At 41.5% G+C, this 11541-nt stretch overlaps 1 protein-coding gene across 2 annotated transcripts; it reads right to left on the bottom strand.

The window, feature by feature from the left end:
• Positions 1-4024: 4024 nt before the first annotated feature.
• LOC134438768 (uncharacterized) lies at positions 4025-11051 on the bottom strand. 2 transcript variants are annotated; one of them, XM_063188416.1, is made up of 13 exons: positions 10916-11051; positions 9641-9846; positions 8909-9046; positions 8664-8775; positions 7899-8367; positions 7675-7816; positions 7415-7558; positions 7157-7218; positions 6645-6829; positions 6159-6559; positions 5983-6079; positions 5684-5888; positions 4025-5173 (listed from the first exon to the last, which is right to left on the bottom strand). In XM_063188416.1, the coding sequence occupies exons 1-13, from the start codon at positions 11036-11038 to the stop codon at positions 5031-5033; spliced, it is 2427 nt and encodes an 808-aa protein (XP_063044486.1). In that variant the 5' UTR covers positions 11039-11051; the 3' UTR covers positions 4025-5030. The 2 variants fall into 2 exon arrangements, with proteins under 2 accessions (XP_063044486.1, XP_063044487.1); XM_063188417.1 differs by lacking the exons at positions 4025-5173; positions 5983-6079 and having other exon boundaries at positions 5725-5888.
• Positions 11052-11541: the final 490 nt, after the last annotated feature.

Here is an 11541-nt window from a genome sequence, read left to right as displayed (position 1 = left end):
CTACAGGCCAATGTTGCAGTCGTTGGGGGAAGGCATATAGGCTGGAGGGTCCTGGAAGCAAACAGGTGCCAGTGCTGGAGCGTGTCTAGCAGAAGCTAAAGCCGAACCATTTACTGTGCAAGGCAGATCTGTTTCCGTGCAACGTAACCAGGGCTGCTGATAGCTTTGGCCAGTCCCAGGACAAAATCATCTGAAAGGGACCCCACACATCACATGCTATGTAATGAGAACCCAATTTTGCCCCCCCCCCCTCTCCCTGAGCCCAGGACAACTGACCCCTTTGTCCCCCATGCCAGCTTCCCTGAATGTAACAGACCTGATCTATAATATTTTCTGATTGTTCAAATACAAAAGTGATTCTTCAAATACTCTGCTGCACATCTTCATAATTTGAAGTATGTAGAATTGTTAAGTGTGTAAAAAAACATCAAGCTTTTGATCTAAATAGTCGTGATAATATTTTTTTCCATAATCGTGCAGCCCTAATATATTATTGTCATCAGCAAATGTTTACTTAGTGTTATACAATTGATTTAATTATGATATATCAATGCTAATAGTAGTATTATTAGTAGTATTATACTGTATTATACTGTAGATGCACAACAAACCATTAGCTAACCGTTAACCATGTATGCGGAAGGTTATTGTGAAGTGTTACCACATTATCTCTGTATGTGCGTTGTGAGATGGGCTATTATAGTTCCGCTTATGACACAGGCATACCTATCGGGGTATGTTGCAACAGTATGAAAAACAATGGAACTCAACTCATCTCCATCATCATGTTGTACATGCTTAATGCGTAATGCTTAAGTTATGTTATAGGCTGACATCCTTTAAACAAAATAGACTTACATTAAAAAAACACAACAATTGAACTTATTTGTATTGACAATACAGTGCTATTGTACTGTAGGCATATTTGCTTGCAGTTCTAAAATAACTTGTTACAAGCCCTGCTATTGCCATCCTTTGCTAGTTACTTGTAGCCTGGTTCTCACACAGATGGATGTTTCTCATCCTCACGAAGTTGAGCGAAAATGCAGGAAGGGCCTGCGTGAGATCCAGGCTAAGTTACTTGTAGTGGCAAGGTACGACATTAGCAAGACACACACACACACACACACACACACACACACACACACACACACACACGCACACGCGCACACACATACACACTGTGCTTTTTAGTAACACAGGTGTTTGCAAGCATACGTGTTTGCACCTAAGCTGCAGTGTGCTCCAGTTTCTGTCTTCAACACACATGTGGTTTTTGCTCACACCCTGCAAAGACCAACCACATCGGCATTGATTCTGTGAAGAGATGCTCACAAGAAACAACCTGTGCTCTCACCACTTAGACTAAAAACGCATGGGTTTGGCCTCTTGTTTGACCCAATATTAGCAACAGGATGTGGTAATGCAGTGATGTGTGTCTCACCCACTGTGTTATAAATCATTTGATGCTTGATGCTTCACTGTTTGTGCATGCCGTACTCTGCTCAAGCTCAACTCTTCCACGGTGTGAATATGGATCATCTGAATCAGTCCAACTCAAACATCACCAGGTCCTCTCTAAAGCAACAGGTCGGTACTGGGGTGCTAGGCATTTGTTTCCTACTGGGTGTCCCTGCTAACATTGCTGTCATGGTCTTCCTCCTTCGCCACCTCAAGAAGTACAACTTCACCCGTCAGCTCATGCTGAATCTTGCGGCATCAGACATTTTGCGTTTGGTCTCTGTACCGCTGTGGGTGTACAATTTGAACTTTGGCTGGACAATAGGCCGTGTCTTCTGCAAGCTACTCTTCCTCCTTGTTTTCACCTGTACCTACTGCAGTGTGCTGATTGTGACTGTGATGAGTGTTCAGAGATATGTGGTGGTTCTGCACCGGAGCCAGTGGTCCAAGCTGGGCAGCAAAGGAGAAAAGCTTCTTCTCATCTCTCTCTGGATGGTCGCTCTGATTCTCTCCAGCCCAGAGGCAGTGAAAGCAGTACTTACAATGGAGCAAAATGTCATCTGTAAGCGAATCACTGATGAAGATACCTTGGGCATTCTTCTGTGCGAGACCCTGCTAGGATTTGTCCTTCCTTTTTCCATTATGGCAATGTTTTACTTCTGCCTCCACAAGAAGGTCAAGGAGACTCCATTCTTCAGCAACCCTAGACTGGCCAAATTAGTGATGGCAATCCTCGTCACTTTTTTGATACTGGGGATCCCTTCTCACGTGCTGAACATAGTGAGGATTCTTGGACTCGCTCTTAAAGCAAGCAACCCGTTACTATCAAACCGAATTCAAAGCTTTTGAGATTCAGGTCATGGCATTGCAAATACTCTCACAGTGTTTCATAGCTGCGTAAACCCTATTTTATATGCATGGTCATTTCGAAAATCAGAAAAGACAAAGGGAAATGTTCTTACAAGGCTCAATGAATCAGGCTACATGATCAAGCCTCACATTTGGTCAGTACTTTAAAATGCAAATTAGAAGCTCTGCCTTCCTCAGAATGCCTCTGTCTTGTTTATGCTTACCTTGATACACACAGCTAAACAAACAATAAATACATTTATATTCTGTCTATATATGTGTTTTGTGTAAGTAGAAACAGGGTGCGTGAGAGGACAAACCACATGCAGCGTTGATTCTGTTAAGACATGCTCACAAGAAACATGCTGTGTTCTCACAACAGACACAGACAGGCATGGGTGCACATTTTGAATACCTGAGGAAGTTTATCAACTTGGCTCATGAAAGGCTAATGATTTTTAATGATTTTTTACGTTGATTATTACAGCAGACTGATCAGAATCGGCCCATAGCAAACTGCCAGCCCAGCTGACAGCCCATTATTACCTTCGCCAAAGACAAAGTCGGCGAAGGTTATGTTTTGACCGCTGTGTATTTATTTATTTATTTATTACCTTCGCCAGAAGGTTATGTTTTGCCCACCGTGTATTTATTTGTCAATATGTCTGTTTGTTTGTTTGTACTTCGTATAACTCAGTCAGAACTGAGCCGATTTTTATGAAATTTAGTGGGATGATTGGTCATGACCCAAGGAACAATCGATTAGTTTTTGGGAGTGATTGGGTCAAAGGTCAAAGGTCAAGGTGAAAATGTTTGTTTGTACTTCGTATAACTCAGACAGAACTGAGCTGATTTTTATGAAATTTAGTGGGATGATTGGTCATGACCCAAGGAACAATCGATTTGTTTTTTGGGAGTGATTGGGTCAAAGGTCAAAGGTCAAGGTCACGAAAAGGTCAAAAACGTAAATTTAGCCGATTTTTATGAAATTTAGTGGGATGATTGGTCATGACCCAAGGAACAATCGATTACTTTTTGGGAGTGATTGGGTCAAAGGTCAAAGGTCAAGGTCACGAAAAGGTCAAAAACGTAAATTGAGCCGATTTTTATGAAATTTACTGGGATGATTGGTCATGACCCAAGGAACAATCGATTACTTTTTGGGAGTGATTGGGTCAAAGGTCAAGGTCACGAAAAGGTCAAAAACGTTTTTCTTTGCCAAGCACTATATGCCAGAACAACGTGTGCATGCTGAATTGAATAAGAGGTCAAGACTGGGCCAAAAATGTAATATTACGATATTCCGGTCCGATTTAAATGAAACTAACACCAACATTTGGAGAATGTTATGCCCCACACTCTGAAGATGGCCAGAAAAAAATAAGTGGCGTAGGCGAAGGTTTGCGCTCTACCGAGTGCCCATTCTAGTTTATTTATTTATTTATTTATTTGTGAATATGTTTGTTTGTTTGTTTGTTTGTACTTCGTATAACTCAGACAGAACTGAGCCGATTTTTATGAAATTTAGTGGGATGATTGGTCATGACCCAAGGCACAATCGATTAGTTTTTGGGAGTGATTGGGTCAAAGGTCAAAGGTCAAGGTCAAGGTCAAGGTCAAAAACGTAAATTGAGCCGATTTTTATGAAATTTACTGGGATGATTGGTCATGACCCAAGGAACAATCGATTACTTTTTGGGAGTGATTGGGTCAAAGGTCACGAAAAGGTCAAAAACGTAAATTCAGCCGATTTTTATGAAATTTACTGGGATGATTGGTCATGACCCAAGGAACAATCGATTACTTTTTGGGAGTGATTGGGTCAAAGGTCAAGGTCAAGGTCACGAAAAGGTCAAAAACGTTTTTCTTTGCCAAGCACTATATGCCAGAACAACGTGTGCATGCGGAATTGAATAAGAGGTCAAGACTGGGCCAAATATGTAATATTACGATATTCTGGTCCGATTTAAATGAAACTAACACCAAAATTTGGAGAATGTTACGCCCCACACTCTGAAGATGGCCAGAAAAAAATAAGTGGCGTAGGCGAAGGTTTGCGCTCTATCGAGTGCCCATTCTAGTTAGGCTATGTAATGTGAGTTTTAACAGTCAATTAACAAGAGGTAAATACACACATCACATTTTCTGTGTATTACATGAGACAAACAAATGCATGCATACTAGCCTACAACAATTCATGTGTACATGGCACTTTGGCATAGGCTATATATATGTTATCCATTTTATTTTGTCCTTTGCACCACTTTATGTCAAGTGAAGACTGTGAATGTATGTTGTGAAAGAACTCAATAAGCCGGAAATCACAATAAAACTTAACAGAAAAACAATCATTTGTCGGGACAGCAAAAAAATATGTATAGCCTAAATATACCAATTATATCACAATATACAGAATATAGGCCTACATATAACAACGCACTTAAGGGACTTAATATGATGCAGTGGACTCACAACAAAAAAGTAAAGAAAGAAAATGTATTGAATTACCCTTGATGTGTGAGCAAAAGCCTTAACTTTTGAGAATATTCAACATGAGTACTGTAGTTGTTGAAGAGTTTTGTTGAAAGTGTTGTGTGCTGTATGCTAAGTACAATAGAGGATGATGCATGGTCCTGCATGAATAAATTATTTTTGTATGCATAGCATGTTTATTTCTAACCTACTTAGCATGAATAAGAAACCTAAGGTACAAGCCAACTTCATTGATAGTCATTAGTCGGCAGGGGCTGATACGATGCCTTGGGTCGTTTCGTGTGGATCAGAAAACCACACAATATACCCACTGCCAAGAACAAGCATCCAGCAATGAACACGAGATTCATGTCCAAACCATTGGAGGTCACTGTAAGAAAAAGGTGGGGAAAAGTCACTGGAATGTACTTTGTAGATGGTGTGTAGACCAAGGACATTTTCATTTGAAATCTCAAAAGATCTGTTATCACATTTTAAAGTTATACTGCTACTACTTACCTACTTATTATTATACTTATTAGCCTGCTATGCTGAGCTGCAACCTTGGTTTGGCCAAGCTTCAGTAATTTCAGTTTTCAGATGGTGGGTTAAACTTGTGTCTATCAAATGGTCAATCAATCAGACCTCTCTTTCTCCTCTGAACTCTGATTGAGCTACCAGCAGGGCCAATGACAGAACTAGAGCTAGAAATGCTCGATTTTCATTGTACCAATCTGGCTGGGATTTGAAATGGAGGAGATGGGTACCTTGGCCAAACTGATTTGGTCTCAAAATGTGGCTTCAAAGGGTGTATTGGTTGGCCCAGCCAACCGTATAACATTTTATTATAAAAAGCCTTTAACAGTATAGGTATAGGATGGAAGATGATCAGAAAGCTGACCTGTGCTTGCAGCATCCTTGAGGTTGACGCTCCTGCTGAGCCTCACGGGTCCCTGGGAGATGAAGTGGCTGATGGTCTGGATGGGAGCCTCTCTCCTGTGGTGGTGGTGTGCTGCAGGTGCAGCTGTGGTGTTCATGCAGCCCTGGGAACACCTGGTGTTGGAATTGTCAGCCTCACACAGGATGACCGAACACGTGATGAACACCTTTGAAAAAAAACAATGATTTAAACAATTCAGAAAACGCTGGATGTAAATGAGAACTAGTCATTACGGGAGTTGCTTTGCAATCAGATATTACCTGATCATGCAATCCAATGAATTTGAAAGCCTTCATTCCAAACTTGACTACATTGCCACGACTTGAGTAAAACTGCACTGTTTCATCTTCTTTGCATCTATGTAGAGATCATAACTCATTAGCTAACCAAATATGACAGCGGTATGCCAGATACCCACAGCATGTGTCAAGCTTACCCATTACTGATGATCGAGTAGGAGATGTGGGAATTGGGGTCATCACTGGGACTGGCCTGGCAAGACTCCACTAAGAGCTCAGTGTTGCTGACAGGGGATGATGCTTCAATTTGCATGTACATCATTTCCCCAAGGTCGTACTCGAGGGGATAGGTGCTAGGGTCCTGTAGATTTTGAAACTGGCTGGACTTGAAGAACTCAAACTGGAAGCTGAAAGTGCCGAATCCTTTTTGAACGAATACAAATGGGCTTCTGTGGACGTCAAACTCGAGGGTCACACTGCCTTTTTTGGGATACTTGCAGAAAAACTGTAGCTGCACCTGTTTGTGCCTGGTTATGATGTCATTCGGGTTGTCAACGGACACAATCTCATTCTTGAAAATGATATTGGCGTCATCCTCCTACAATATGAAAATAAATATGAATATTTGGGAGACACTTTATATTCTTTATATCCAATTTTTTGGGATGATAGTGATGATTCACCTCCATGACTGTCCCACAGGTGTTCAGGGACATGTTGGCGAAGACATGTGTGCCATTAGAGTAGAGGGTGCAGGAAGGGTCGTTGAGTCTTAGGTGGTCTTCATGTATTCTGATTTTATCCGATTGTGTTTTGTTCACTTCAATGACCATGAAGTTTTCAGAACAAATGACATTGCCTACGAAAGCTGTGAGAATACGACAAATAGCACCATACTGTCAGGTCACACGAGCATGTATTGTAACCTTATACATTACATGTTTCATGAGCTCACTATCTGAAATTTGGATTAAGCATTTATGCATACATCTTCGTTCTTGCAGGAGAACTGCTGTCTATGCGGTGCACCGAAAGTGCTTCACTGAGATTAGTTTGATTACGCTGTTTATTGGGAAAGACCGCTGGCCGTGGTGCTGAAACACTGCCAAATGTCAAATTTCATTGCACTTCTCCCGAACTTTCGTTTTGAACAAAACACAAATTTTCTGTTGATTGAAATAATGCAAATACAAACCCTGTTCACGTTCCACAACTTCCACAATGACACATCTCATGTCAGATTGGTAAAAGATACTCCTAAAATGAAATTATAACAGTATAAGTGGTACATTTTCAAATGGACAGGTGTTATATTTTTGGTCATTCATTTCATAGTAGCTACACAAAAAAAACTGTTGTTTAACAATGTTGTTTCACTGTCTTTTCATGTCATGGCATGTTGGACATGGACAGGAGTACATCAAACATCAGTACAGTATTATTCTCTGCTCACCCGGCTTTGCTCTCCGCGATGAAACAGATGGGAAAATGTTCTCCAAGGTCATCACTCTTCGGTGTCCATCGAAGGACATACTCTCCAGCAGAGGTCTTGTCCTTTGCAATGTTAAGAGGTCCACTCATGATAACATCATGAACCCTTTCAGAGAGGGCAAATGTTGAGTCATTATTAAGGATTTGGTGAGAGTTCATCGAGTTTCCCCAATGTCAGACATGCAGACTGTGTATTCTGGTGTTAAATGTAAATGCACTTACACGGACTGAGTAGCTGCAGCTCGAATTCTGATTTCCAACTCCTGGTTGATGGCAGCGTGCAGCCGTTCTCTGTCAGCTGGGGTTGGATGGAGGAACTGGGGCAGGTACACTCCCGCGCTGCAAGATGGCACTGGGGAATCAACTAAATCCAACAGATTATTAATGGTAGATACGTTTGTGAATTTTGGAAAAAGAAAAAGAAGGATTTAATTTCAAACTCTTACCAACAATGACAAACTGTAGAGAAAGATCACTTAATGAATCTGCTGAAATGCTTTGTGAAGCACTGGCATACGGCCAAGAGGGAGTTGGTGTTGTTGACCTGGTTGAAGTAGAGGCCATTGTTGGTCTTGTGGTGGAAGCTGGAGTATTGACTCCTGCAGCCATGGTAGACCCGACAACCGCAGGGTTATTACTACTTGTGGTAGTAGTAGGCCTTGTTGTAGTAGGAGGTGTTGTAGTAACAGCAGCAGTTGAAGTAAGAGTAGGAGGACTGGATGGAGTGGGTGTTGAAATCCCTAGCCACCCCCCAACAGAGCGTTGTTGATGGGCGGCCAGGATTGGGCCCTTGTAAGATGTGGTTCCATCGTCATACGAGAGAGTGATGTTAGTCTTGGGGTAGTCCTCAACAATAAGCCGGATGCTATGTGATCCAAGCATGCCACTTGGACTGTAGTGTACCGCACAAGAATCCTAAAACAGAAATATATTAAGTGATATTGTTTGTGTGTGTGTGTGTGTGTGTGTGTGTGTGTGTGTGTGTGTGTGTGTGTGTGTGTGTGTGTGTGTGTGTGTGTGTGTGTGTGTGTGTGCGTGCATGCGTGTGTGTGTGTGCGTGCATGCGTGTGTGTGCGTGCATGTGTGTGTGGGTGCTTGTGCAGGTACAAAATAATCTGAACTGAACTGTGTGTCCATGTACAAAGAAGAACAAAATGTGTATACACCGTAATGTGCAGTATGTCAGTGAGGTCCGTCTGTATTAATCATACTTTGTCAAGCTGGAAGCCTGTGGGTAGATCCATGCTGCCTTTACATCGTATCTCATCGCCATCTGAATCACCACCAATGAAGTTGTATGCACGAGGACAGTTCTGTGGAACACTGTACAAGCAGTATTTTTGATCATTTTAATGGGAGTGAATACCATAGAAACATCACAACCTGTATGTCTCACATCATGAATGTTACAGAATAGTGCATTTAATTAATAATAGGTTGCAATATAATGCTTTACCGGACAAATGATATGATGGTAGTGTGTGGAGAATGATTTGGTTCATTTGTGTCAGATCGACGTCCAAGATCCACCAGGACTTCAAGGTTCCACCAAGAGCCCCCAGAATCCAAGGCTACCCAGCAGCAATCAGATGCACTATAAAAGGAGGAGTATGAGTAGTAGTAAAATTACATCTACTCAGTTGTAATAGGGTGTCTGCATTGATGCGGGCAATCAGAGGGTATCATTGGAGAGATGTTTTATTCCATTGAATGGCATGATCTATACCCACTTCTAACAAAAACAATTTTGCAGCAATCCGATGGCTTCTGAAATCTTTGAAACAAATTTAGCGTCTGCACACTTGACCTCTGACCTCTGCTTGCATCTATGTAATGATAGTGAATGAATGCTTATTATTAAGAACATTTTGGATTTGACATTTGAGTGCAATGTAAGAATGCCAGTCCTTTTGTCTTGAAAATATTTGCTTTCATCATGGTTGCTCCAAAAAACAACAGTAAGGTAGGCTACCTGTCAAACCACTTCTTGTAATGTTCTTTTTATAGCCCACCAAGGAAATGTGGAGCTACTTTGAATGCTGATGGCTGTACAACAGAAGTACCTTAAAGCTTCCTTTCTGACCACTGGTTCACAATGCTTTTGCAAACATGTTTCTAACTTGTGCATCATTTATGTCCAGTTTATTTTACACAGGAATTGCCTGATCCTTTACAGGGTTGAGCTTACCTTAGTCGAAAAGGCTTGTCACTTGTAAGGTGCCTAGTTATGACTCCTTCTTCTTGGCACCAGTTGTAATTGTTCTGGTTCTTTCCATTGGTGTCATATATCTGGCCAGCTTCCAAGTTAGTCTGACGTCCGCAATTACCGGTAGCGCAAGCCCAATTCAGCCTTGGTATGCAGGAATCGAAAGTGTCCTTGTAGCGGAGGTCCACCTAAAATATAAAAAGTTGTATGACTTCTAAGCTACAGCTATGAAAGACAAACATTCATGTTGGACCTATTTTCTGGAAATCTTTCTGGAAATGTGGATTTAGAGTAAAGTTAAATGTAGGTAGGCCTAGTAACCATGGTTTCTCTAAGCACTCTGAACCAACCATAGTATTACTATGGCTTATTCATGTTTTTTTGGGTAACCATGAAAACCGTGGTTCCTGACTAACCATGGATCATGGTTATTCAAGGTTTTCATATATTTTTTAGCATGGTTAAAACCATGATTAATTGTGGGTTTCATGGTCACCCCAAAAAAACATGAAAACTTGTTCGCAGCTGTGGTGTAATGGTTAGGGAGTTGAACTGATGATCTTGATGATTTGGCAGGTTCAAATCCCTTTACCTCTCCCTACAGCTCCATCCATGACTGAAGTGCCCTTGAGCAAGGCACTTAACCCCATATTGCTCTAAGGACTGTCACCAATATGTGCCTTGGATAAAAAAGAGTGGCAGCTAAGTGTAATTTCATGAATAATTATAAACCGTGGTAAAACCATGGTTAATTTTATAGTTAAAAAGTGGAAAAGAGTAGGCCTAGAAGTCCGCACACTGTGGCTCCGCTTTGAACATTTATTCAGGTACTTTCCACTATTAGACACACCTTTGTCCTGCACCTGGCCTCAGAGAGGTGGGATGTGCATACTCTTACTTTTATGATAATTTTATAGCTAAACCTAGTCAAACCAAAAACCGTGCCGAACCATGCTCAAAAAAACATGAAATCGGCCCTACCGTGGCTGATATGGTAGGGCACACGTTTACCACTCGGCCGACCCGGGTTCGATTTTCGTAAGGGATCTTTGTTCAAACTATATTATGAACGACATAATTACCAGTCAAGTACAAGTCAAGTGTAAGATTTTACGGATATCACATTGATTTTATTGACCAACCAGAATACTGTAAATCATTTAGGGCTACTCATAATTGTACGGTTTTATATGATATGACAGACATTTACAAAGAACCAACACTACACTACAATCACAGAAACTGTGGACATTTTACCCTGTAGGGTCCGTCTGGGTTGCGTCCTTTAGGGAGGAAGGACATGGTGCCTCCCCAGAAGTGGCTGGCTGAGGCGGCCGACACCAGCAGGACCAGAGGCAGCAGCGCTCTGCACAACGACATGATGACTGATGTTGCAGACTCTCAACCTGCTGCATCTCTCTACAGTAGCTTACGTCTTTCCATAGCAGAGGAGGCGTGGTAGCATTGCTAAATACTGAGTCTTATTAAGGCAGACTTACTTGTACTATAAGATTCCACAGCTTCATTAGGCTGGAGACGCTTTAGACCTGATGAACTTGTTTCAGATTGAATGGGTTCTTTGAAACCTGATATCCATTCAGCAATAGTTTAGCACACTTACCGTATGGACTCTTGTGGGCTTCCAATAAATCACTGGTTCACAGGAATAAATAAAGAATAGACAATGGGCCATGTTCTAATGCCATAAAACACCAATCAGGTCGGCCTAAGTGAAGCCATTCTTGACAACACGAGGGGCAGTGGTTTCACTGTACCCATCCTTACATTAGCACCGAATTATGTACTGTGTAGTTACTGTGTGGTTTCAAACGTATAACCAAACTTATATTAAACAGCCAGGTTGGAGGAAACATTTCATAGCA

Source organism: Engraulis encrasicolus, chromosome 22, assembly GCF_034702125.1.
Source record: "Engraulis encrasicolus isolate BLACKSEA-1 chromosome 22, IST_EnEncr_1.0, whole genome shotgun sequence".
Classification (NCBI taxonomy): domain Eukaryota; kingdom Metazoa; phylum Chordata; class Actinopteri; order Clupeiformes; family Engraulidae; genus Engraulis; species Engraulis encrasicolus.
This window is presented reverse-complemented; position numbering and strand designations above follow the sequence as displayed.